The sequence below is a fragment of the Oryzias latipes genome, chromosome 3 (genome assembly GCF_002234675.1).
Source record: "Oryzias latipes chromosome 3, ASM223467v1".
Lineage (NCBI taxonomy): Eukaryota > Metazoa > Chordata > Actinopteri > Beloniformes > Adrianichthyidae > Oryzias > Oryzias latipes.
In genome coordinates, this window is record NC_019861.2 from 24463697 (window position 1) to 24490270 (window position 26574).

Here is a 26574-nt window from a genome sequence, read left to right on the forward strand (position 1 = left end):
GAATACTTTTCTGTGATTTCACTGGCTATGGCCACCTGACTATTCACCATAATAGCTGTTAATATTTTGAATATCTCCAAATCTGACTAATATTTACATTGTTTGCAGATATTTGGGCAATTTCAAACCAAAAGTCCATGAGCCAATGCTTGCAGTCTGGATTGCTGGTAATTAAAGATTGGTTCCCCCATGCATTAGTTGTTGTAATGTATTTTGTTCTCTTTTTTTATCATTTTTTGAGGAATCAAGTTCAAACTCCAGTCTCTGCCTTTTTGTTTTGTGGTGCACACAGAATAGTCAAAGTATTGAAATGATCTTTTAATTCAGACACATTTTAAAAACTCTATACGTGAAGTAACCTGCAATTTCTTTTGTTCTATCAGGTCTTTTGTGTTCTAACATGGTTTAATTATTGTGTAACTTTGCTATTTTTATTGATTTTAGTCATTTTTGTTCTCCAACAAAAATGTGGGGTTTTTTTTGCATTATAACCCATTGATGCTGTTTCTTCTTTCTCTGTTCATCAAAAAATAACTTTATCCCCAATAGAACACTTTTCTTTAACATTGTTACACTTCTTTCTTTTTGTTTGTGTCAGCAGTCAGTCAGTGCCTTATCTAGCCTTTCACTAAACTTTAATAGGTATAAAATCACCCACAGCAGCTGCTTATCCGCACACAATGACTGGATTTATAGCCTGTTAGGAAAGTGAGGATAGTATATCAGCGCTGCCCGTAAAGAGTCAACACTGATGTCACCCTGGCTCTTCCTAATATTATGTAACTTTAAAACACGCGCGTGCACAAACACACACGCACAAAAGTAAGGCTAGATGTAATCCTGCTGGTAAGGCTGAAATGAAAAGACAAAAAGAAAGGTTTAACACAAACGTGATCCAACAAAGGTAACATTTTCTTTTCTCTTCTGTGTCCTTTTACTGTAAATTATAGTTTTTCTAAAGTTTTTCATCTTTGCAAAAGTGTAATCTAAATAGCAAATCCTCTGCTATATACAAACTGGAGAACAATCAGTCATTTGACATGATACTGGACTATCCATGAGTTTAATTTGAATGAATTTGTTTATAATTCCCATTTAAAAGTTTTTAAAAAGTGTTGTTATTTTGCAGCATAATAGCATTTTTCTTGGTCAAATTTATAGTGGAATTAAGAGACAATCTTTCTGCAGATGACAAAACAAGTGCAAGCATAAGGAATGTGTTACAATAAAAAAAGGCTGCAGGGCTGTGGTAACACTTTTAAAATGTCATTTATCTTAATTATGTGGGAAGCAGCTTTAAAAAAAACTGCAGCGTCAATACATTGCCACATATTGAAGAATTTACAGCGAAGCTGCAGCTAAATGCGTCACCGTCACTTCAGTTTCAGTAAACTGAGGACAACAAGACAGACAGGCTTTTTATCAGATATTTTCACCAATTCGGTATGAGATTATCCAACAGGAAGATGATCTGTTTCAGGCAAAGAACAGAGGATTTAGGCAGAACAAAGTCTGTCATCTCATTACTATCCTAATATTATCAAGAGTGTCAAGGCTTTGTTTTCCAGTCCAAGATGAGGCATGACCCCTGCTCTGCTCATGAGCACAAACAGACCCCCTACCAAATGACACATGACGGCCTTCCCAGTCAGCCTCTTGCATAACCACAAAGTTTGGAAACAGTTTGTTTACAGTGACTCAGTCTGGAGTTGTTCTGCGAACTCGCTGTCTTTTAGGGCGATTTCTGTCTAGAATGTTATTCCTATTTACTTTCTAATATAATGTACTTTGTTTGTCAGGTGTGTGAATGCTCATCTGAATGATGACCAATCAACAATTCCTGGTCCCTCCCATGGAGTTGGTTTATCTGTAGGGGAACGCTGGTGTGGTTTGTTACAGTACGAACGCAAACAGACAGAAAGAGCAAAGTAAACCAAAAACAGTCCATGGCAGAGGATCATTTTGAGTAAAGAAAAGGTTGCCAATCAATAAAAGATTAAAGACTGGCAGAACAAGCCAGTTTTGTGTTCTTCTATCTTTTCAGTCAGTGCTCATTTCAAATAGTATTTCCCCCGAATGAATCTCCATGACATCTCCACTTGGTTTGGTCCTCTACAAGAGTGTGATTGATGAAGCAAAACCAAATTAATCGCACCACGGCTAGACTATTCTGATGTGAAAGCACTGTGTGTGTGCATGTGTATGCACTCTCAAAGGCAGTATGGTTGTACCTCGATCTTCACAGGAACGGCGATTCCGAAACATGAACTTGACCAAAACCTTATGAAAAAACATTTCCAGTGTCTGGATCCAGTCTCCCACAAAGCTGCATGCTGCCTTCAAGAAGAGAAATCCTACTCCTTCTTGTTGTTATCCAGACAAACTGATAAATCATCTTTAATTTGCTGATTTTTGTAACCTGTTACCATGTTATTCTTGTCCTGACAAATTATAAAAACACTAAATCTCAGTTCCCCTTTAGTGCACCAGCTCTAAAACCCCCCATTACGTTGCATTTGCTATTTTGCCTTTTTATTTCTTTTACAGGTCTTTAAAAAAAAAGTTTTCTCTGGCTAAAGTCTTCACTTTCTCAGAGAATTAGAGGCTGCGGCAGCGCATCATCTGTTATTATGCTTTAGCATGCAGCTGAATGAAAACACTGGACTGGTTCACTCAGGCCAAGCCGGTCTGTTTTCAGAGAGGTTCCCAGCAAGTGTCTTTATGAGAGTGAGCTCAGGTGTGCTCAAAGCCAGTAAAACAAACAAGTCTTCAGGTTCAGCTCCTCTGTTCTTTGTACTCTGGTTTGAACTTTGACAGTTTGAAGATCTCAAAAACTGCTGAAGTCATCCACTTGTTTGAAAAAAATTCTGTCCATTTTTTAGTTTATGTCCAACCAGACACATTCTGTAGTGTCTCACATCCGAGTATTTACGGAGCAGATCGCTCAAAGAAATCATCTCAAAACAACTATATACAAGTTGAAGTATCCCACACCTACCTATAAATGAACATGCTCCCTTTCAACCTTTAAATACAATTTCCCCCCTTCACATGCTTGTCCGTTCTACGTTTTAGGTCCAAACATTTGTTAGACGGGCTGACGCTGCTGTGGATCCTGAGATGAGGAAACGGGCCAAAAAACAGGAGGCTTTTAAATATGTTTGTCACAAGTGTCGCTGTGTGGTTTGAAAAAGCACTGAGGTTAAACAGGCTTTAAAGATCAACATAGCTGCTAGTTAATCCATCAAATCTTTGGCAGACATGTTTAATCGGTTCTGAGGGTTGAAAGGCACTTCTCTTTACACTCTGGTGTTTTGAAGCATTTCTTTTTCAGAAAACAGCTGCAACGAGAAACATACTTCTCTGCATGAAAAACCTGACACAGGAAATAAGCTGTCATAAGAGTGTGTGACCTTTAGCCCACTTAACTCCACAATGAGCCGAGTCTACACACAAACAGAAGGACAAGTCAGCTATTATGCCTTCTTCCCCAGAAAGTTACAATGCATTCGCTATCAGGAGTGAGACACGGACACAGGGAACTTATTGAGCTCCAGCTGTAACATCTTCTGAACATCCAAACAGCTTCCAGTCTTCTTCAGTTTTTAACTCAAGCATTTAAGGAAGACGGGTTTTAATAAACACTGTTTATAATCTCAGCTCTTGCAGAGATTAATAGAAGCTCCACGGGAAGAGTTATCAGAGCAGATACATCTTTTCTAAATGTTTACGTCTTGACTTTGAAAGACAGAAAACACACTCATAGAAATGTGGTTGAATAAACTTGGAAATTAAACAAAAATATATCCAAGAGTTTAGAAATTTGTTGATTTTATTCTTGTATCTAGCTCTATTTTGAAATACTCTAATTTGCTCTCAGTTTACTAAACATCCCAAGTCTTATTTTTTTTATTACTAAAGTAAAAGTTGCCTTTAATCACAAATAAAATGGTATTATAGAATACAGATGTTAAACACTTGAATCTTTTGTTTTTTTAAAACCCACTCCAATGAAAATTGTGTTTTGTTGCATTTTTCTCATGATGGAGAACAGATATAAAGAAAATTCAAATTAAAACTGCATTTCTGAGTATTTCTTTTTTTAAATCGTGGTGAATCAGGAGCAGACGAAAAAATCCTGTTTTAAAAAGCTTGTAGTTGTTATGTACAAACTACAATCAGCAGGCCACATTCAGATGCATCCGCTTCCAGACATATAGATCAATGTTCGTTTTCGTTTTCCTCCTCTGAGCTGGAATCTGGCTTATAATTGTACGGCTGGATATAGCTCCGATATTGCGCTAGCGGGAGAGCGTTTAAACAAAGTGGTTGATGGGAGCACAGGCTTACTTTGCAGCAACAGTCCCACCCACAACTCATAGGGGGAATTTCTAATGAACTAAAGCTGCTCTGCAGAAACTATGTCCAAGGAAAATCCAACACAGGTTTTTTTATTTTGGCTAAAAACTACATAATCATAATTAAAAGACCACTGTGAAGAATTTGAACACAGATCAAAAATGATTAGAGTGGAACTCTAAACTGAATGATGTGAATGGAGCATTGCAGCAAACAAAGAAAATAACTTTTTTATATACTTATATACTTTTACCATACATGCATACAAAACGTGCAGATTGATTTAAAGTCCATGACAGGAATTTGTCTAGTTGCACTTTTGACCTTGTTGGTTCAAAGTTTCCAGAACAAGGAGCTTTGAGGCAAAGTAGGTATCAGTGTTTGGTTTAGTAAAAAGTTGAAAAAGTTTAGTATAAATCAGGGAGTGAGTGGCAGCTGAACCCCACTCTTGGCATTATTACTAAAAATAATAAAAAAATATATAATTTGGTTTGGTTGACAAAAGCTTTAAAACAAACATTAGCATATAGAGAGAACAACTGGTTGAACAAGTATGCTGGTAACATCATGTTCAGTTTAAGACAACAATAAGTCAATGTTACATAGAGCACAATGTGAACCAGATTTATTGTGTCTGTTCGTTTTTGCAACATGAACCTCTGAAAGGAAGCTGTCGCTTCTAAAAAAAAAAGATTATTTCAATTTAACCAATTGCATTTCATATCAAAGATGTTTTCTAGATTCAGATTCACTCACAAACACTTATAATACGCCACACAGCATGGGGCGAATGTAGACAGTTATCACAGCTTGAAGTAAAAATGTGTCAATTAAGACAGTTTGCGTTCACAGAAGAGTCTGTGCTTTTATGCTTTCATGAGAAGTCATTGTCTTAAGACAAAAGGAAAAACCTGTTTTCATTAAGCAAAAAGTGAGGCATATTCCAGGATACACTAACAGGCAGGTTCAATAAAAATCTGATGCAGCCCAGGATAAATAACGGAGGAGTTAGTACATTTCTTTAGATAGTCTGGTTACAAAACGTCTTTACAGTAACTGCATGCTGGCAGGGCTTGATCAGAAAAAAATGTTGAAAGTTTTGTTTGTGGGAAGTTCAAGCTCATGCAGTTGTTGTTTTTTTTTAAAAAGGACTCTAAATTTAGATGCATTTAAAAAAAACATGACTGACTAGATGCAGTTTTTACTTTGGTCACCAGTGCTGACATTGACATTGTAGCAGTCTGGTTCACAACAACTGCAACAAGAAAAATCCATATGAATCCTAATTTAGTGGAAGGGATTCATTAGAAAGTCCATTTCCAAGTTACTCTTGGAATAATCAGCACGTTGTCCCCCAAAACGTACTGACTGATGCCAATAAGGCCAATAATACACAGGAGAGGCTCAGTAGTAAATCTCATCGGCATCAAATCAAACTTCCTTGGTTTCCTGCATCTGGCTCCTTCAGGTGGAAAAACCAGGAGTCCAGACACAACTGAAGCCAGACCGGACTCTAGGCCACACAACAGTACCTTTTCCACCACGACTTTGACAGTCTTTTCATCTTGTTTGGCGCCTGCCTCTGCTTTGTCCAACGCTTTTGTTTTTTTCCTCGCCTGGGATTTCGAGGGCTGTGGTTCTGCAGGCTGGCCAATATGGCTGTGTCAAACACTTCCTTGAGATTCTTTTGGGTCAGAGAGGAGCACTCCACGTACGCCACTGCTCCGATCTCCACTGCACAATCCTGGGCGTCCGCCGGGTCAACAGGCCGCTCTTTGTACTTGGCCAGATCGATGAGGACCTTGAGAGAGGAAGAGTCAATCATTAAGCCTCTTGATCTTATTGGTAAAACACGCAAAAAATGTGATTTTTCAGTAAGCAGACAATTCTGTAATATTTGATATAAGAACAAAAGTAAACTGTCCTGGATTACTGGGATAGTGAAATCAAGACGTTGGTTCTCTTTCACTCTTTTTAACAAGTCAAAGTGACTTTTTGCTGTCATAATAACCCAGCAACATATTTGTCTTGTAATATTTGCATACCTTTGACAATCTTATTCCTTTTTTCTTACACACTATGCATAAACATAGTGTTTTACATAAACCTGAGAAGAAAAACATGTTTTTCTCGGTTTCCCATCCAAAAGGCTGGAGCAGTACACTTGTTATTGCCAATCTAAGGTCAGCAGCAGCTCAAATGAAAGGCCAAAATGTGTCCAACCAACAAAGTTTGGTTACATAGGCATCCCTGAGAAAAACAATCCCATAAACTGCTGGAATGCAGGGATGTCATTCAAGGACAAAGTGTGACTAAAGCTAATGCTGTTCAGTGGCATTTTCCAACAATAAAGAGAAATGTTGGATTCGAGATGAAACATTTTACTTTAGGTTATGACAAAAAAATAATTCCAAAAAAGATCAAAAGAAAATGTTTTACAAGTGAAGTCACACAATTTTAAAAACAATCAAGACCAACTGGTTTTTAGAAACTTCTATATTAAGTTCTCATTCTGTGGAGGATTTTTTAGATTCTCGACAGTGTAAACATGTATGAGTACAGACTCCACACCTTGACGTTCTCTCGAAGATCACACTGTGTCCCGACCAGAACAAGAGGAACCAACGGGGCGTGTTTGTGGATCTCAGGTACCCATTTTTCTGGGACATTCTGGAAGGAGGCAGGACTGACCACACTGAAGCACAGCAGGAACACATCTGCACTGGTGTAGCACAGGGGGCGGAGCTTATCAAACTCATCCTTGAAGAGAACAAGACAGGAATTTATTCACCACAAGTAAATCTGAATAGAGAAAGCTCAGCAGACAGTTTTGTGTGCATGGGGACAGCGTCTTAGGTGTGGCAATAACCTAAAAGACCATTTCAGTACTGTGTATCCAAGCAAAAAACGTCATGTTGTCAAGAGGAAAAGAGTGATGATATGATGCTAAATATCTTCAAAGAGAGGAAGCAGCTGAGGAAAATCAGATTTAGTTTCACTGGTGGAGCAGGAAAGACAATTTCTGAGAGCCTCTTCCTCTTTAGATGACGCTAAACAAAGATAAGACTGCCTATGACGATGTCTGCCTGAAGTTTACCAACACTGCCCCGTTTCTTTAAGAGTTTCAAAATCAACCAAATGCATGAATTACGAGACAGACAACTTAATTTACAGGAAATATTTATTCATTATGTGGAAGTAGTTTGGGATTTGCAAAGAGGCCATTCCACAAAGATCTGGGAAAAACTAAAACAAAAAAAGCAGCAGTAGTACAGATTTCTTCACTTTTATTGAAGTGTTTCCATCCTTTTTTACTTAATCAACCCTTTACAAAGTAAAATTATATAATTGCATTATTATTTTCCTCTTTCACTATAATTCAGCTGTTAGGGAGTTTTTTCTTTTCTTTTTTTTCAATTTAAAGGTACTTATTGGCCCACATCTTTTTACCACAATTCCAGATCTTGTTTGTTTTGCTTTTGTTTTTTTTGGTCTTTCCTATTGTGGTTCTTTATCTAATAACTTTTTTCTCTATATGAAAGTTCATTTTCCCTTGTTTAGAATGTGTTTGTCCTGTTATTCCTTAAAGATTTGTGAATACAAGACAGAATAAACCTGGAATAAAAGGTTTGTTTAAATTAAATTGAATAGGATTTTTTCCTACTAAGTCATTTTATGCATTTGACTGACATTTTACGTTCCTAACCCTTTAACATTTAAACAGTATTTAGGGGTTTCATAACACTGAGATATATCACAAGTATTAGGAAGTTTGAAAAATAGGATTGTTCAGCACAACAATAGATTTTAACAACAAAAAAGGAGAAAAAAAGTTTTGTAGTAACCGTTTCTATGAACAACACCACATGTGCAGGCACCCATATGGATTCAAAAAGTATTTTAGTAATGTTATTATAAAAGCGGATATTCTAAAGATATTTTCAGCAAAAGCGTGGGCATCATTTAAACAAATTTGATTATGTTAACTCTAAACAAATAGGCAGTCCTCTATGATAAGAATCTTTTAACATTTTTGAGACAAAAGTGAGTTCCTCAACTTTAGACACAATTCCATCTCTCTGTTGAAAAGATTTTGACTCAGAGTTAAGTTTTCTAGACAAGTGACCCAAACTATCAGAATATAAGTCTGGAATTGAAAAAAACAAAAGTTGCCTTTGTAAAAAGTATTTCAAACAATATATTTGATTGTAAAATGTGAAATTTTCATTTCATGTACTGCGATTTCTGTAAATGACAGCAGCAGCATTCCTATTTATTGGTATGAGTTAAATCTCTGTTAAGGTGACATGTTTAATTATCTCAGCTGCACTGATTTTCTGACCAGATTGGGGAAAAAAAGGAGTAGGAGGGAACTGCAACATTATTACCCACATTCCTTTGGTTTGCTTTCACACTGAATGGACCAAACCACCTGGATATGTTACAACACTTGCTTCTAGGAAGTCTTGCCTTAACTTCTGACCAAGTAAAATAAAACCAACACAAAAGAAAATGAGATTGCTCCCTATGGTAAACTTCACCTCTTTGTTCTGTCTCCAATGCCACCGACACTCACCAAGGTTCACTTGCAAGTGAAGTGACCAGGCTATCTGCTCGACTATTGTTCAATTGTTTGGTGAGCAGCAGATTTCAGGAGAGCATTCACACCACTCTCCAAATGAAGTCGACTCTCTGTCCAGTGTGACAATGCCCTACTTTTTTTTTTTTTTTTTTTTTCAAACTGGACAATATTGCAAAACATGACAGTACAAGAGTGTCTGAATAGTTTTCAACATATTTTGGGTGAGCTATTCAATGCTTTAAAGTTCTTCACTAAAGAATTAAAAAGTTTTCGTAAAATGAAGAACTTTTCATTTGGCTATAAAACTTACTATGGAAGATCCATGGCTATAAAGAACCTTTTTGTCACGTATTATGTCTTTCTGGTTAAATCTTTCCATTAAAAGAATTTAAAGTGTCCAATATAGATCTGAAAATAATAATAATAAAAATAAAAGAATTAAGAAAAATAAAAGAATGCCAGCTTCCACATGCCACTAAGATAAGAGGCACTAATTCCTCCAAAGGGTGTTCTCTCCAGCTGAAAGCAACAACAGGAAATGCTGATGAAGGGACTGCGTCCTGTGAGACCACTGACCTGTCCAGCTGTGTCACACAGTTGTAACCGGACTGGCTGCCCATCCACGGACACAGTTGCTGTTGGCAAACACACACACACACACAAACATCATAAAGTCAATAACACACAAGTAAAGTTCAGCTGGTGAAAGTGACCTTTAAAAATATGGTAAAATAGAAAAAATGGTAGAAATCAGTGTAACTTTAGCGTTAATGTTAAGGGGAACTGGTGATTTGGACTATCTGTTCTATTCTTAATAATTCTCAATATCCGTATTCCTTATATGAAGTTCATACATGTTCATGTTCATAATGTTTATGAACAGGTCAATTAGTTTAAAATGAAAACTAACGTTTCAACTACCAGATTAATCATTTTTCACACTTTCTGCTTTTGAGAGCTACAGCAATTGGTATTAATTTTAAAATTTCTTTATAATAAATTTAAAAAAAAAAGTAATCTAACATTAGAAGCAGAAATAAAGATGCATTAGATTAGACAGTATAGTGGGCGTTGAGGTCCAAACTCAGACAGAGTTCCAGACTTTACCTGAGAAGTTGTCGAAGGCAGTCGGGACGTACTCGGTGGGGTAACCATTGGTGGTGTAGCTGACAACCAGGCTGGTTTTCCCCACAGCTCCGTCCCCCACCAGGACACACTTCAACCTCCTCTCCGGCTTGTCTGCTCCGGATCGCCGCGTCCTCCCTCCGGCGCCCCCATCCCGGCTCCGGAGCCTCCTCGGAGGGACGGGCGGCGCGGGTGACACAGGCGCGTGCCTGTATCCGTAGCCCCCATTGTCCCGAGCAGGCACCTGGCACGGAGAGGACGGAGACATGGAGGTGCAGACAGGAGGCTCAGTCCTTTCGAGTGCGTCCAGCTATGAAACCGTCCATTCCTCCTCCAGGATCCGCCGACTAACAGCGCGCTGCTGTCTGCTTCCTCTCCATGACCGTAAAGTCGGTTCTCCTCACAAGACGAAAACTTAAGAGAGAGTCGAGTCAAACTCAAAGCACATATTTCTTGTACGGTTGAAGTAAACTTTTTTCGAGGCAGGAGCGGTTGGTTCCAGCCCAGCGTGTGTCGGTTCTCCCTGTCGTCCAGCGGACAGACCCGTCCTGAACTCCCCTTCTATGACATCACTGCGCGCGTGAGCAGCTGGTGTGGCTGCAGGACGCTGTCCTGAAGGAAAAGACGGGAAACACCTTAGACTCAAAAGAGAGGAAAAAAGGGGATTCAAACGTCTAATATGCGGCGAAGCTAGTGAAAAAAAGATTTCAGCGAGATAATATTAAATCTGTCCTTTTAACGAATTTATGCGAACACCAATAAAGTCAATTCTGCGCTGTAGGAAAAGGGATTTCCCCCCGTCGAGTGAATCTGACTGAGGTTGTATAAAAATGGAAATAATACTGTTTATTTATTAATTTACTTATATTTTGCACGAATAGTTTACATGGTTTTATAATATTTTTACTCATGCTGCATAAACAAAGTCATACTTACTTTAAAATATATGCTTATAGTCAAAATACTCTATAAGCAGTATTTTGTGTGTTGTAAATTACTTCTACAACTGATCGACTAAGATTGATCCTGGTCCTAAGGGGATTACAAGTGAGACAAGTACAAATTAGTTATAAGTAATGATGTTTTTAATGCATCTCGATTAAACTTTATAAACAACTTTGAAACATTTGCGCCATCTAGCGCACACAATTAGATGTGATCTGGATCGCCCATTCATAGCGGAACAAAAAAACGATTGACCACTGTTGCCATACGGAGGGTGTACATGAGCGGAATAGCGTGTGTGGTGCAGTACACGAAAAAAACATGGCATCGGCAGAGGTAGTCCTGGGTTTTCTGGAGCAGGTGGAGCCGTGGCGGCTTCGGTCGTCTCAGTTCCCCAGTAAGGTTGGAGGGAAGCCGGCGTGGCTCAGCCAGAAAGGGCTTCCATCCCAGTCAGCGCTGGAGTGTGAGATCTGCCGCGTGCCTATGGTCTTCCTGCTCCAGGTTGGTATTCTGTGGCTTGAGGCAACTGGATAACAGTTAACCATTTATTTTAATTTTTTAAATATATATATATATTTTTTTTTCTTTGCAATTTACTGATACGTTCATCCCCCAAAGCTTATGGTTAGTAAAATAATCACAGAACGACCTAATAAAATAAGTAAAATAAGAGCTGATGGCCCTAAACAAACAGAAGACTGTAACAACACAATTATACCACACCAGCCTTAAAAAAAAATAGGTTTGACAGAAAAAATATATTAAAATAAATATATTTTTTGTAGAGTTAATACAGATTTAAAAAAAAAAAAAGTTTAATCAGGAGAACAGATCTGTGTGTTTTCCATCAAAAAAACAGACCTACAAAATCAGGCTGGTGGGGTAACAGATCTCGAGTCAATCCTATATTAATATGCAGCATTAAGCCCTGCAGAAGAAGCCTGAAAATGGCAGCCATCAAAGGCAGATGTGTTAGATCAGGGTAGGATTGACAGTGTTCCCCGAGGACCAGGGTTGGGAAACACTGTCCTACATTATGGCCAGGGATGTCTTGAGAAGAGACAAGTGTGCCAAGTTGGACCAACGGGGTTACTTGATAACCACAAACTCTGTCAATCTATAAGGGGCAGACATCTTCACAGCACCTCGCCTCAGTTATCCCATCTTCAATAGGGACAATCAAGACAGTCTTCTCCCCTCATATCCAGTTTATGCAAGATGATGTTTGTGTGGAAAAGTCTCTAAAGGCAAGTAAACACATCTACCTATTTAAACATTTTCGTTTAACCAATATGAATTCTGTTTGCTCCAGGTCTATGCACCAATTTCTGGCCAGGAGAGAAGTTTCCACAGAATACTCTTTGTGTTCTGCTGTAAGACCCCTGAGTGCTACATACTCAATGACAATCGCTGTATGAAAGGTACATTCAATTGCCATATTTCTGCCCATTTCTTGTATCAACTGTTCTGTATACACTGAGAAATCTTTTTCTCTCTTCATCTGTCACACCAGTTTTCAGAAGTCAGCTGCCTAGAAGTAACGAGTTCTACCCCTATGAGCCCCCTCCAGGTTTGTGCAGCAGGATTTCAGATAAATCTGCTCTAAAAGACTACAGAACAGCTGTAGCCTTAGTTTGAGTCAAGTGAGGATCAAAACTTAAAGCTGCTTTACCTAAAGTACCAGCACCATTTTCATATTGCTGAAAATCAACTAATGGGATCATTTTTAACCCCTAAACTGTTAAGTCAAATCCCAAATATTAGATAACCTAAAAGCAATTTCCTTAAGTATTTATTACATTTGAGAATTGCTGAAAGAGGAACTGAATAGTGGGAATTTAAATGACTCAGTGGTTGAGGATCAAATCCGTTTCTGTGTCCTGATGGTGAGCATCTCTGTCCCCTCAGAGGATGAACCGCCCAGCGATCTGGAGGACCAAACCATGTTGCCCATCTCTGGAGCTAAACTGTGCTGGGTCTGTGGTTGCCCTGGCAACAAGGCCTGCTCCCGCTGTCATGCTGTAACTTACTGTGTCAAACATCACCAGGCCATTCACTGGAAGCAGTCTCACAAGAGGGAATGTGGCAACCCAGGTACTTTAGTTCTCAATGTGACATACATGGAGTTGGTCGTTGACAGATGCTGGAAAATTGGTTTTGTTTGCTTTTATCTGTTTTCCTGTATAGATATTTCCATCGTTGCAACGTCTCCCCTCCTCTTTCCTGAGTTTGAGCTCGTTACTGAACCTGAAGAAAATGGGGAAGAGGAGGAGGAGGAAGAGCAGGGAAAAGACTCAGAGGTTCAACCTGGAGACGAAGACAGTAACCAGAAAAGTGTTGCCTCGTCTTCCTTAGCAGATAGTAGGTTTTCAGTAATATCTCATACACGATTGACAAACTAGGACATTTTAGAACTGGCTCAGAGTTGACTCGTCTTTATATTCCCTGTGGTCCATCAGCTCTGGCAGAGACAGACTTGGAGGAGATGGCCATGCACGAGACTGAAGAGAACAAAGTGTTTCAAAGATTTAAAAAGAAGATTGCGTCAGAGCCACACCAGGTACAGAACCCTCCCAACTATACTTATACCTTTTTACGTCCATTTACAGTGATCTTTCTCAACCAGGTGATTCGTTATTGTCGGGGAGGAGTCCCTTTGTGGGTCTCCGCACAGCACGTCCCTTCAGATCAAGACATCCCACAATGCACCTGTGGTGCTAAGAGGACATTTGAGTTTCAGGTATTCATTCCCAACGTTAAGTAAAACACGGACTGTGCATGCTGCTATATCTAATAAATTGACATATTTGCTAAATGTTTTGAAATAAAAAGGAATAGGAAGTTCTTTTGATGCTGACATAGATGATGTGTGTTTGTGCAGGTGATGCCCCAGCTGTTAAATGACCTGTCTGTGGACTCAACAGGAGCCAGTATTGACTGGGGAACTCTGGTGGTCTACACATGCTCTGCCAGCTGTAACCACGACAACCAGTACTGCCAGGAGTTTATCTGGAAACAGGACTTTGGTCCTGATCAACACAAGAAAACCAAAGACAAATAAAGTGTTCTCATTTTTAACCAGGAATATATATATTTAAAAAAAAGTTCATTTCTCTCTGATTATCAGGGTTAAACCAGATTCACTGAAGTGTTGCACACAGATGGATGCAGTTTCTTATTTGTCTGTATTAACCTTAGCTTTAGACATCTGTTTTCCTATAAAATATTCATTTTTTCTTTATATGTTTAAGCCTTGTGCCATCTTAGATGACCCCAACCTTGCATTGACGTCTCCCTATCATGACAAAGGTGGAAAGATTTCATGTAATGCATGGACACCAGTGAGGTTCACTAATCATTGAAGAAAAAATGTTCAGAGCACTGTTAGTGGGTCTAGATGACCCACCTCCCAATGGTAAAGTGCCTAGGATTAAGCACAAAAACGACAATTCAAAATGCAAAAGAACTTGAATGAAATCCAATCAGTTACAGGAGAGAAACAACGCTTGAGCTCTGGTGTAAAGCCGAATCAGTGGAGACTCAGCTCAAACATCAGTTGTCCATTTCTCTGCTGCTGCTTAGAGCATCAAAACCTCTGGATGTGGGCAAGTGACAGAAATAAAGTTTCTGGAAACAAATGCTGAACGGTTTTGAGAAACTTAGAGCAGGAAAGTCCAAATCCAGTTTCCTTAATGTTTTCCATCCATCCTGCCATTGAAGCTCCTTATTGGCTAAACACACCTGATCCAGGTCATCAACAGCAGATAAGGCAGGGTTTCTGGAAAACAAGAAGGCCTGGATTTGGACACCCCTGCTTTAGAGTAACACTGCACGACACATTAACCCAGCAGTCAGGTTTTTTTAGCTGCTCTTCAACACACATGTGCATGCCATGAGAGCCAAACCTTAAACTTCACTCATTTCTGGTGCCTGACTTAAAGATACCATACCACCTACAGTCCTACGATGGCCTACTTATCTTGTTTTGTAGTTCTTTTTCTTTTTTAACTAAGCTGAACCGTAAAGCAATTAGTGTGTGAAAAATGCTTTTACAAGTTTATTTTTACTACAGAGAAACTAAATGTAAAAAAAAATTTTTTTTACAACATAAACCTTTTTGGAAAAGCAGTCTTTATCTGAAAGATGGAAAACCTAGATGTTTGAGGAGAAAATTTGTCACAAATCCAAAAACCACAAATACAACAAACACCAAAACGGAAAAGTTTGGAAACATCTTCAAATTCACGAAATGACAACTTCAACCGAGTAAACTTTAAACGTGACCTTATTAGCCAATACAAGTCATGTGCCACTACAGACCAGTTTGGGCCGTTCATTCAGATGCATCTCCAATAACAGCAGCTGTTTTACTGCTTATAAATAGAACTAAGAGAAAACCATTGGTTCTTTTACCTTACATATTGTGCTGTTGAACCACCATGTTACTCAAATTTCAAAGTGTTCAATTTAACAATACTTACAGAAAACTGTATAAAAACTACTGAATGTCATGGATCTGATGACCTATGAACTCTATAGGTTTCCACCCAATGTGACCGATTCAAGTTTCTTTTCTAGACTTGAAGAAATTGAAGGGGTTTTTTTTACTTCAAAAAATTTCCTCCAGATAGTTTCAGATAAATAAATGAGTCTGTGGCAAACACACTGCTTAAAGTAAAAAAAACCTCAGATGTTACAAAGACAAAACTCTGCTTTATGAACAGGATGTATGAACACGTTTATTAACGCACAGTACAGCTCTAACAGTTGTGGAGGAACAGGTATCCAAATGGAAAATGGATTTCTGGTGACAACATCCATAATAAGTGGAACAGACGTTAAGTTGAAACTTATTTTAAAAGTTTGGCTTCTGAAAGGTAATCCTTAGGTTGGTTAACGAGAAAATGAAATCAACAAGTGCCAGAAACTCAAATCAAAAAGTGATAAGTACTTTTCTAAACAAAGTTTTGCAAAAAGAAAGAAAGAAAAAAAACCAGGACAAGCAGGAGCATTTACACTGTTAACTCACTCTCTGCAGAGATTTATAGAAAAAAACAAACTCCTTTGTCTTGGTGCATTTAAATTGAAGACAGACTAATGAACATTATTGTTTTGAATGCCTGTTAACATCATTTTTCCAAGTTTCCTGTTTGCTTTAAGCTTTTTGGAACATCCTATCAACTTTGAATGACTAATAATTGAAAATAAGTTATATACATTTGTACAAGTTTTACAATAAAGCACATCTGATATCACAATTATGCTCAGTTTCTTCATAAAAAATAAAAAGCTTCAAGCAATGATGGAAACATGGGGTGACTTTGACTGGTAAAGGCAAATTATTGCAGAACAAACTACAGTCTGGATCGGATAACTCAATTATTGAAATGGTTTCTATTCGTTATAAAATGAGGGCTTTCACTGTAACCTGGGGACAAGTATGGCTTCAGTTTAATTTGAAATTTGAAAAGTTAATCGATTTTGTGGCAAGATTGTTTACAAGGGGTTGACCCAAAAAATAAGGAGAAATCATTCATAAATCGAGTAAAGATAGAAAAAAATCAGTTTGCAATATATACAAAACCTGAAACACTGAAATAAAACCAGGAAAAGTCCCGGTCTACCTGCCTTTTTCTTCAATACTTTTTACATTTTCGTACAATTCGATGTAAGAAAACTTGCCAGCGAGGAAGAGAAGAAAATGTAAAAGCTAAAAGCAGGTAAAGTTCCGGGTGAAGATCAATTGTGATGAGGAAACGAGCAGAGGACCTTTAAAATGTCTTTTTGGTTAAAAAAAAAATTAAGGGAAAGACAAATAGTCTTTCACATTCAAGTCTTTACTGTCAACTTGAAGAGGTCAATATTAAAATGTTAACATCTCAGTGAATATTAAAGAAAAAATAGACAGAAATGTAAAAAGTTATAGCGTTTGGATAGAAAACAGGGAATTATAAGTTCTACGTAGTCTTGCGGAATCCTTTCAGGATGGGATAAATGTTTTCAAAAGCTTCATAGATTTCTGCTCTCACCTTGGCACCTAAAAATAGAAATAAATACAATAAGTTAAAAAACAGAAGGTAAAGCTCATCAAAAAGAATTTAAAAATCTGTTTTGGAACTTCAATTTTACATCAACAAAATTCTAAATACTTCACGGAGAACAAAGAAAAAATAGAAAAATGCTAAATAAAAGTGTAAACAATAAGTACATACAGTTAACATCCTGTTTTACTCACAATAGGAAACAAAAAAGTCTAGTGAAAACTTACCTGTGAGTACCACCTTCCCAGAAACAAAGATAAGCAGCACAATTCTAGGTTTGATCATTCTGTAAATCAGGCCTGGAAAAAGCTCCGGCTCATAGCTGCAATACAAATATTACCTCATTTTAGAAAAGCAAAATAAAACCAGGAGAATAAAAAAAAAATATATAGTTTGCCATCTGAGTGTCAAACTTCTGTCTGTGAGTCAGATTGTGGTTTAGGATTTTGTTCAATTCTGACCTGCTTATCAGATTTACAGACACTGCAGGAAACCAGTTTAAAAAATGGATGGTTTTGGAGCATTAATAAAATCTGATGCATACATATCATTGTGGTGCTTGTTCAGTACATTTATATCATTTGTCATCCATTCAGATTTATTTTTTTACTTAATATTTTCTTTTATGTTAAACATATATGTTTAATACCTAAGTTGGCATGTGTGTCAGCACAGCTGTCCCAACATATTTTCTTATCAATAACTGTCAATAGTCGATTAAACTGTCACATTTTTGAAAAGCCTTTCAGGGATTTTTATACGGATTCTTTAAATCTGCAGTAAAACAAGGAGAAATTACCTGCTGAACTGCTGATGTGTGAGGACCAGTCCTTCCAGACGAATGGGAAACTTGACATCACAACTGCCCACCATGTTTTGAATCTTGAAGTCCAAAAACTTTGCAGGAAAACCGAGCTTTTGCACCACACGGGCATATTTTCTAGCTGCTAACCTGGACTGTTCCTCACTACAAAAAAAAAAAAACACATGAGCTGATGGGGGAAAAAAATCCTTTGGGATAAAGCGTAAGAGTAAATGTATACCACCAGTGAAAAGCTTGACTAAGTCAGTCGGCAACCTTTACCACTCAAAGAGCCAATTGGTTTCCCACAGAAATAAAAGCACATTGAGCCGCAACACTAGGGTTCTTAGGAAAAATTGTTTCTAACTTGTTTTTTATTTTTTTCTCAATAAATTCAGTAAACCCAATAAAGTATATCCATTTCATGCATGACAACTATTTTTTATTAGGAAGCACCTCTTAGTTTGTTGCGGGTCTGGAATCATAAGCGGTGAGTCTAAGCCCCGCCCCCGTCTCTCTACATGTTCCTCTGCAACTCCAAGTTGTTTTCCCCCGCCTACAGCCCCCCCCCTCAGCGTGTTCTACACAGACAGCGCAACATACGGTCATCATACCAGCAAGTTGACAGGATGTAGGGGCGCCCTAACGCAAATGTAATTAATTTTACGCAGAAATGGGTTGTTTTAGTCTAGGAAAACCACATAGAGCCATAAAGCTGCAGCACAGGGATGAAAGAGCCGCATGCGGCTCCGGAGCCCCAGGTTGCCGACCCCTGGACTAAGTCATTCATTAATATCAATGGGCAAGTCTGTCTAAATTTTTGACTGCTGGATTTATCATTAGAAATAATTTGACATCAAATTTGACATCAAATAGTACATTTTGCAAAACATTTTAAATCATATAAAGCTAAAAAACAAGTCCCACTCTTACCTTTTGGCTCCAGTGCAGACCATCTTCCCAGAGCTGAAGATGAGAGCTGTAGTTCTTGGTTCTCGTATTCTCATAATGACTGCAGCAAAACGCTGGAAGGTGGCATAGTAACGGCAACATTACAATGTTTTTCCCACTTCAGTTGTAGAGCTTTCTAACTTTACAAACGTAGCCGTATTTTGGAAATATAAGGCCTGTTTTGTTTAAGGTTTAGACGGATGATGGCCCAAAGTAAATAAATTCATTTGCCTTACTTGCTTACAAATCAAAGCTAACAGTTAAAAAAACATGAAAAGATGATCAGTTTGGGATTACCTTTGGGTTGTATTCAGCATTCCTGGCTCTTAAGGCAATAGTCTTCAGGTCCAATTTACAACCCAGATTTACAGTAGAAACTATGTTTCTAGTGGCAAAAAAAACAAATGGGACAACGTTATTTTAATAAAAACATTGCATTTAGTTGTGTAAAAAAACATTTAGAACAATAAAACATTTAAAACGAATTTTCTTTAAATGTATCCATTTTTAAAATAAATTCAATTTCCTTTTTCATGTATAACCCAAAAAGTTAAATTTGTAAATGGGTATGCAGTATTAGTCAATGTTCTCATCTCTCTGTGAATCGTATGCAACGTACTGTAGCTGTGGTACGATGCCAGAGCTCTCTGAGGCAGGTGTTGCTGGAGCGATGGGGGTCATAGGCGTCACCGGAGCGCTGTAGAGCGGGGTGTTCCCCGGTAGCGCAGTGGTAGTTGAACCTGGTACTGGCTGAGAATGAAAGAGCTGTGGAGTCTGTCCTGATGCTCCTGGAAGACCTATGAGACAATACCAATTATCTTTTCTTAGTAAAAAAACACAAATCCAGTAAATTAAATACATTTTTAGATTCACCTCAACATAAGAGAAAAGAATATGAATAAAAAGTTTGTTTTACCTGTGTTCAACTGCTGTGTTTGTTGCTGCTGCTGTTGTTGTTGCTGTTGCCTCTGCTGCTCCTCCAGTATGGACAAACTGTTTGTGTTTTGTACTGGCTGGGGCGTGAGGCCCGAGCCGTACGGCATCATGGGACTGAACACTGGCATGGTTGGGGTCATCACACCCTGCATAATACAATACCACCACGTTGTTAAATTAGAAGAAAGTTTTTTTTTTTTTTAAAAGCTCAGTATTTACAGTAATGCAAAATATGACCTGCAGTATGACTTTCTGAAGCAACCGGAAATCATGCTCTGATTAAATGTAATCGTAGATACAATACAGAAATACAAAATAAAAGAATCATGATTTCCTTAATGAAATTTATATTTCAGTCATAAATATCTTGAAAATAAATATATCAAATTTAAATAAAAGTAACTCATATTCAAAACTAACCAAAACATATGTAATAAGTTGAAATTGAGAACTTATCAATATTTTTCTCAATATTTTGTGATGACCCGATCATGTAATTAGAAATATTATATTTGTGAAATGTTTGTTTTATGAAAACCATTTTGAAGAAACCAAAGCGGAGATTAATACCGGAGGTGAAGCCAGGCCTTGAAAGGCTTGGATGCTGTTGTTTTGGTCCATGTTTTGTGCTTCTCCCGTTCCAACACTGCCAACCACTATTAGGCAGTTGTCCAATCCACTTTCGCAGCAGGTGCCTTGAATTGAGAGGGCTCTATGTACGTAGAAAAAGACCACTAGAATAAAAATAGACTTCACAATCTCCCCTGTTTTTTTCCACAATGCTGAGTCCAGAACGCTGAAAAACAGAAGATGTGTGTGTGTGTACACAGAAGAGAAGTTAGCAAAACTAGAACAGAAATAAGAGCGCGAACATAAAAGAAACATAATATTCTGAGTCACGAGGTCTGCAGTTACCGTGAACCTCATTGTGTGGCCTTTCAAATGCTTTTTTTTAAATCATTAATTCTTGTCTATAGACGATCAGTTCTCTCGTAGCACATCTGACAGCCTTCAAATTAAACACACCGGCTAGCTGAAGTTAGCTGCATAGCTAAAGTAAGCTAGCATACACATAGGGATACAAACCCTTTTCTGTGGCGTAAAGCGTTTGCCGCGTTAAAAAAAGTTGAAAACTAAACTATATGTGTTGAAAGAAAAGCCTGTTAATGAAAGGCAACTTACTGGTATCGTTTTGGAGCTGAAGTGACCACAAAAACAAGATAATGCGAGCTTAGCTTGTTTTATCTAACGCTCAGTCTGGGAAGAAAATGCTTGGCTCCTTCCGGAAGAAGAAGCTTTAACTTCCGGCGTGTCACAGCGCGCAGTCAGACAGAGCAAAGATGGCGTCGCTGAGTGACAAATCAGTTTGGGACGAGGTGGAAGATGGAATCGGAGAAGAAGTGTTAAAAATGTCCACAGAGGAGATAGTCCAGCGCACTCGTCTCCTCGACAGCGAGATAAAGATCATGAAGAGCGAAGTGCTTCGGGTGACTCATGAGCTCCAGGCCATGAAGGATAAAATCAAAGAAAACACGGAGAAGATAAAGGTGAACAAAACTCTGCCGTACTTGGTTTCGAACGTGATTGAGCTGCTGGATGTGGATCCCAACGACCAAGAGGAAGATGGGGCAAATGTGGATTTGGATTCCCAGAGAAAAGGAAAGTGCGCTGTCATTAAAACCTCCACCCGGCAGACATACTTCCTGCCGGTGATCGGGCTGGTGGACGCCGAGAAGCTGAAACCTGGAGATCTTGTTGGGGTCAACAAAGACTCCTACCTGATCCTGGAGACCCTGCCCACAGAGTACGACTCCAGAGTTAAAGCCATGGAGGTGGATGAGCGTCCCACTGAGCAGTACAGCGACATAGGCGGCCTTGATAAGCAGATCCAGGAGCTGGTGGAGGCTATAGTCTTGCCTATGAACCACAAGGAGAAGTTTGAGAACCTGGGCATCCAGCCACCCAAAGGGGTTCTCATGTACGGCCCACCTGGTACAGGAAAAACCCTCCTGGCCAGGGCCTGTGCTGCTCAGACCAAAGCTACCTTCCTAAAGCTGGCAGGTCCGCAGTTGGTACAGATGTTCATTGGAGATGGCGCCAAGCTGGTCAGAGATGCCTTCGCTTTGGCTAAAGAGAAAGCTCCGTCCATCATCTTCATCGATGAACTGGATGCTATTGGAACGAAGAGGTTCGACAGCGAGAAGGCTGGAGATCGAGAGGTGCAGAGGACCATGCTGGAGCTGCTCAACCAGCTGGACGGTTTTCAGCCCAACATGCAGGTCAAGGTAAAGATGCTTTCCATGTAAACATTTGTGTAAAACTAATTGTAATTAGTTACAGCATTATATTCTTTAATCTTTTAAAATGGTTGCTAAATTTTACATTTAAACTTTAGCATGCACTCTAATAATGTTGTGCTCCAGGTCTGACCACAGTGCTCTTGTAAATCCTTCATAGGTGATTGCTGCCACCAACAGAGTGGACATCCTGGACCCTGCTCTGCTTCGTTCAGGTCGGCTCGACAGAAAGATCGAGTTCCCCATGCCGAACGAAGAGGCCAGAGCTCGCATCATGCAGATTCACTCCCGCAAGATGAATGTCAGTCCTGATGTCAATTATGAGGAGCTGGCTCGCTGCACGGATGACTTCAACGGAGCCCAGTGCAAGGCTGTGTGTGTGGAGGCTGGTATGATCGCACTGCGCCGTGGCGCCACAGAGCTCAACCATGAAGATTACATGGAGGGAATCCTGGAAGTCCAAGCCAAGAAGAAGACCAACCTTCAGTACTATGCTTAAGGCCACTGCCGGTGTCTGGGTTTTGTGTGAGCATGTATTGTGATTAAAAAAAATCCTGAGCAAACACTTGTTACTAAAACTATCTTGATTTAATAAAAAGAGAGAAAATCAATGTAGTCTTTTGTCCTACTGATTACAGTGAAAGAGGACTATGAGGTGCTTTCAAACAAATACATAAAAAAATCTTATAATATGGAGGGAAGTTTCTCAGACTTTGTCATGTTTTGGGTGAATCATTCACTTGAGCAAAAATAATCCTATTTTGGACAACAACTTTATTTAGGGCCCTGCATACAACCATATTAAAGGATTTTTTTTCCAACAATTCTTTTAGCTTTATGGATTTGAGAGATCGGTTGGGCTGTATCAATATTAATGTGTTATCAGGAAGCAACCTTTATTACATTTTTAACATTGACGTAAATAAAAACTTCAAATTATCTTTTACTCTATCCATAAATATGGTTTTGTTTGGTTTTCAAAATAGAGGTATGCTTTTATCACGTTTTCTCTCAGAACCCAAAACCAAACTAAAGGTTTTAAGAATATAAACACAAGAGCCAAAGATTTTTCTCTGAAATTAGAATAGGAACTGGAAAAGTTAACCTAAAACTGCAAATAAGATAACTTAAATTGAAGTTACCTACATTTACAATATTCTCAGATTCACAATTATCATATATCATTGACTAAAGATGCAAAAAAAAAAAATGCAATAAAAGCTTCACATCTTCACACACTAAAGATTAAAATGTAAATTTGGAGGACAATTTACAAAGCTTCTTAAGTATTTTAAAATAAAATACTTATCACCCACTGTGCCACAGCAAACCATTCTCAATGGAAAAGGTAATTCATTCATCCCTATCTTATCAATATTTTAAAACAAATTCAACCTGCCAGTAAAATAGCAACCAAGATTTTTCTGAAATAACCATGTCCGTTTGCTGTAGGCATACATTTTGCTGCCCAGGTATCGGATAAAGCATGGCGATTGTCATTTGAGCAAACAAAGAACTGCAAACAAATCATTAATCCATTTTCTAAACCTGCTTTGTCCCTTTCAGGGTCACGATGTTGCTGGAGCCTATCCCAGCTACTGTTGGGCAAAGGCAGGGTACACAAAGGATGGTTTCACCAGTCCATCGCAAGGACACACAACCACAAACTCACACTACTTGAAAAATCTTTGAAACATTAACTTTACTTTTGACAACATTCACACAATTTTTAAAAAAGTGGCAGCATTTTGTCTTTAAGTGTGAAATGAATGGTGTCTACACGAAGTGGGGCAAGAGGTCTTAGCAGAACATCAGCTTTCTGTTCATTCGAAACGGTTCAAGCTCCCACTAAACTTTTGTATAAATAAGTTATATTATATTTCCTACTACATTCTATGATACAGTACTTACTGTTTTGAACTCCAGAGAATATTTTTGTGTCCCAGGATTTTGCTAATGTAGTGTTGAATGTTGTAAACACGGATATAGCTTTTACTGCCAGACTTCTGCAGTTTTCTGTATTTTGTGTCAGAAAAATCTTCTAAAAGCAAACTCTTGATTGTTTTGCTGTGCTCCAGTTTTAATGCTAAGATGAAATAACGACACATTTTTTTATTCTTAATATTTATTAAGAATGTAAAAAGAAGAGCAGAGAATGTTTAACTTCAAAAGATAGAAAATCAGAACAAAAGCAGGGTCTAGGGAGGTGGATTCTTAGAACAGGAGTGCTGATCTATGATGAAGCTCTTTGACCAAACTAGCAATAATGCGGCAAGAACAGAAAATAAAGAATAAAGTGAAAACATGTCTGTTATGATGCCAAATAAGAGTTCACCTTTGGATCAACACTCCTATGCTTAGAAATCTGATAGGAAGGGGTCAGAATAGCAGAATATACGCTGAACCCACAGACCAAAAAAAAAAACTTGTTTTTTTCTTAGTCCTTCCTGAGTGGTATATTTTGCTCTTCAATTCCTTCCTTAGTGACAATGCAAATTCGAAGTGCGTCTCCTGTGTAGACATCTCTTTCAGCAGCTGAAACGAAGACGTCCTTGACCAGCTGAACGGCCTTGTCCTTAGTCAGAGGAACATGCTCCACACCCTCCATGTTCTTGAAACCGATCTGTGGAAAGATAAGTTTAAAAAAAGACTCTGTCCACAATAATTAGGATGTATTAATGTGTGTGATGTTTACCTGGTTGTCTAATAATGGCTGCAGCATTGCACTAGCTGATCCCCCAGCCTTGTAGGTGTCCCTCTGATAGGACCCCACTGGGTCAAAGCTGTAAACTGCTCCTTTACCTACATTACAAATGATCAATATTCTTAATGAATAAACAATTTAAAACAACAGGAGAAAAAGCAGCTTAGGTATAACAAATGTGCTACAGCCAATGATAATGATATGGTGGTTTAGAAATGTATAACATCCTATTTTAACAAGTATATTTGCCCAAAAAACTCCACTAAATATAATTGCGATGCAATACAACCACCGACCTTGTTCATCTAGCCCCCCAATGATGTTGTAGACATAGTATGGGAAGAATCTCCTGCTGTACAGGATAGTGGACAACATGGCTGCAATGGCTCCACTGGTCATAGTCTTGTTGTTTGAATGTTTGTACATCTAAGAAGGGAGAGAAAACAACATTTCTATTTTTTGTAGCAGCAAGTGACAAAAACACTGTAATTTGTACAGCTAATTTGGGGCTGATCCCAATACATTTCACTGAAATGTCTGATTTGTGTTTTAAGAGTGCACGGTAAAATAAGCAAACAAACCTAGAATTACACATTTTATTTTTGTATGTTTAATAACAATAATTTCTGAATTTTTTTAATCTGTAGGGTCATTAAAGAGAAATTAAAGTTTATCATTTACAGTTTTTCCTTATGCATGTATCCAGAACCTTTTCAGCTTTTTAAATGGGTCTCAGGAGATTATGTGATAAAGGACAAGTATTGTGGCATCTCATCAAAAAGTATTAAACCCAGAACTCTGTCCTACCTTAAGCCTGGCATCAATGATTTTTGTCAGTGTCAGGCAGTCACCATGGAAACCGCTGCAGCCAAGGACAGTTGTGTCTGTCCTTTAATTAAAAGAGAGAAGAAAAAACAACATTTTATAATGTAGAGCAAATCTTTTGCATAAAAAAAATGTTGTTTGCCGATTGTCTGAATCTAAAAGCTGCTTCTGCAGAAGCCCAATATTCTCAAAATTGCATGAATAAAATTAGAAACTTTCAATTAAAATTTCACAAATATAACACCACAAAAAGACGAGATTAACAAGTATTTAAAGGGTCACCACTTCTGTTATCTGCCTCTACAGAGAAGCACAGTGAAACGACAGAATACTTACAGCTTGTAGCATTTCGGCGAGTCCCGGCTGTGGATGGAGTAGCCTTCACTCAGCCTGGTGTCTGAAGCAACAATTGCAAAGTCTTCCCCAGCAACAGCTAGCACAGTTCTAAAGAGATGTTAAACAAAGATACATGGGTTCATTTTTTTTTAAACCCCTGATAGAGCAGGTCAACTGTGAAAACAAACTTGTCCTAAACATAATGCTAACTGAGGCCAAGAAGACCGAAAGCGAAACTTTCAACTTAAACCCAATTTACTTTTTAAATGTTAACTTCAATAAGATAATGCAATTACTTGTTCAACAGCAAGTCTGGTATAATGTACTCAGAGTGGCCTAACGTTTAATATAGTTTTTTTTTTTTTTAGACAGAGCTGGTTTGCTAGGAATGGCTTTAGCACGGCTAGCTAGTCTACCACCGCAATGCAAGATGATCAAAATAAAACTAACCCTCCATTGAAGGCGTATGGTGAAAACCGATGTTCCGTGGGTCCCGCATAATGGTATTCTTTCATCTTTCCAGATTCTCCAAAATTCTGAGCTGAAAGCATTTTTAAACCAAGATAGCCAACAGATTGGAGATTTCAGCCGGGCAAACTCGCTGTATCACTGCAATATGGCAGACTCTTCTTCGCCGGTAAATGAGTGACCACATATGGTGTGCGCGACAG

General features: G+C 38.4%; 5 protein-coding genes across 8 annotated transcripts; 2 read left to right on the forward strand and 3 right to left on the reverse strand.

Moving 5' to 3' along the window:
- Positions 1-4435: 4435 nt before the first annotated feature.
- On the reverse strand, positions 4436-10612 carry rhou (ras homolog family member U). Its single transcript, XM_004067248.4, has 4 exons — positions 10049-10612; positions 9518-9576; positions 6931-7119; positions 4436-6160 (listed from the first exon to the last, which is right to left on the reverse strand). The coding sequence occupies exons 1-4, from the start codon at positions 10332-10334 to the stop codon at positions 5873-5875; spliced, it is 822 nt and encodes a 273-aa protein (XP_004067296.1). The 5' UTR covers positions 10335-10612; the 3' UTR covers positions 4436-5872.
- A 118-nt stretch (positions 10613-10730) lies between these two features.
- pdcd2 (programmed cell death 2) lies at positions 10731-16533 on the forward strand. Of its 2 annotated transcripts, XM_004067249.4 has the most exons (8): positions 11089-11512; positions 12324-12432; positions 12525-12581; positions 12920-13105; positions 13199-13372; positions 13471-13571; positions 13638-13751; positions 13893-16533. In XM_004067249.4, the coding sequence occupies exons 1-8, from the start codon at positions 11333-11335 to the stop codon at positions 14070-14072; spliced, it is 1101 nt and encodes a 366-aa protein (XP_004067297.1). In that variant the 5' UTR covers positions 11089-11332; the 3' UTR covers positions 14073-16533. The 2 variants fall into 2 exon arrangements, with proteins under 2 accessions (XP_011490593.1, XP_004067297.1); XM_011492291.2 differs by having other exon boundaries at positions 10731-11512; positions 13471-13751.
- Positions 15725-21030, reverse strand: tbp (TATA-box binding protein). 3 transcript variants are annotated; one of them, XM_023950273.1, is made up of 9 exons: positions 20924-21026; positions 20312-20537; positions 19722-19887; positions 19425-19602; positions 19103-19190; positions 18788-18879; positions 17852-18019; positions 17280-17374; positions 15725-17048 (listed from the first exon to the last, which is right to left on the reverse strand). In XM_023950273.1, the coding sequence occupies exons 2-9, from the start codon at positions 20360-20362 to the stop codon at positions 16969-16971; spliced, it is 918 nt and encodes a 305-aa protein (XP_023806041.1). In that variant the 5' UTR covers positions 20363-20537; positions 20924-21026; the 3' UTR covers positions 15725-16968.
- A 31-nt stretch (positions 21031-21061) lies between these two features.
- psmc3 (proteasome 26S subunit, ATPase 3) lies at positions 21062-22547 on the forward strand. The gene is given in 2 exon segments (NM_001160446.1): positions 21062-22026; positions 22199-22547. Coding segments are annotated over 2 exon segments (1284 nt in total). The 5' UTR covers positions 21062-21081; the 3' UTR covers positions 22538-22547.
- A 1598-nt stretch (positions 22548-24145) lies between these two features.
- Positions 24146-26547, reverse strand: psmb1 (proteasome subunit beta 1). The gene is made up of 6 exons (XM_004067251.4): positions 26354-26547; positions 25904-26011; positions 25550-25631; positions 25039-25168; positions 24734-24840; positions 24146-24661 (listed from the first exon to the last, which is right to left on the reverse strand). Exons 1-6 carry the CDS (start codon positions 26452-26454, stop codon positions 24476-24478), a joined length of 714 nt encoding a protein of 237 aa, XP_004067299.1. The 5' UTR covers positions 26455-26547; the 3' UTR covers positions 24146-24475.
- Between the last annotated feature and the right edge of the window lie 27 nt (positions 26548-26574).

Bases quoted from the DNA above. Each gene is read 5' to 3' on its own strand.
- rhou (XM_004067248.4), bottom strand. From the start codon at position 10,334: ATGTCTCCGTCCTCTCCGTGCCAGGTGCCTGCTCGGGACAATGGGGGC. The intron at 9,577-10,048 runs GTAAAGTCTGGA...GTTTGCCAACAG, and splicing joins TGCCTTCGACAACTTCTCAG to CAACTGTGTCCGTGGATGGG. The intron at 6,161-6,930 runs GTGTGGAGTCTG...TCCTCTCTCAAG, and splicing joins ATCTTCGAGAGAACGTCAAG to GTCCTCATCGATCTGGCCAA.
- psmb1 (XM_004067251.4), bottom strand. From the start codon at position 26,454: ATGCTTTCAGCTCAGAATTTTGGAGAATCTGGAAAGATGAAAGAATAC. The intron at 26,012-26,353 runs GTTAGTTTTATT...ACATCTCTTTAG, and splicing joins CCATACGCCTTCAATGGAGG to AACTGTGCTAGCTGTTGCTG. The intron at 25,632-25,903 runs GTAAGTATTCTG...TTTTAATTAAAG, and splicing joins TCGCCGAAATGCTACAAGCT to GACAGACACAACTGTCCTTG.
- tbp (XM_023950273.1), bottom strand. From the start codon at position 20,362: ATGGACCAAAACAACAGCATCCAAGCCTTTCAAGGCCTGGCTTCACCT. The intron at 19,888-20,311 runs GTATTAATCTCC...TGTATTATGCAG, and splicing joins AAGGCCTGGCTTCACCTCCG to GGTGTGATGACCCCAACCAT. The intron at 18,020-18,787 runs GTAAGAGTGGGA...TTTTTTTTGTAG, and splicing joins GTCTGCACTGGAGCCAAAAG to TGAGGAACAGTCCAGGTTAG.
- pdcd2 (XM_011492291.2), top strand. From the start codon at position 11,333: ATGGCATCGGCAGAGGTAGTCCTGGGTTTTCTGGAGCAGGTGGAGCCG. The intron at 11,513-12,323 runs GTTGGTATTCTG...TGTTTGCTCCAG, and splicing joins CTATGGTCTTCCTGCTCCAG to GTCTATGCACCAATTTCTGG. The intron at 12,433-12,524 runs GTACATTCAATT...CTGTCACACCAG, and splicing joins TGACAATCGCTGTATGAAAG to TTTTCAGAAGTCAGCTGCCT.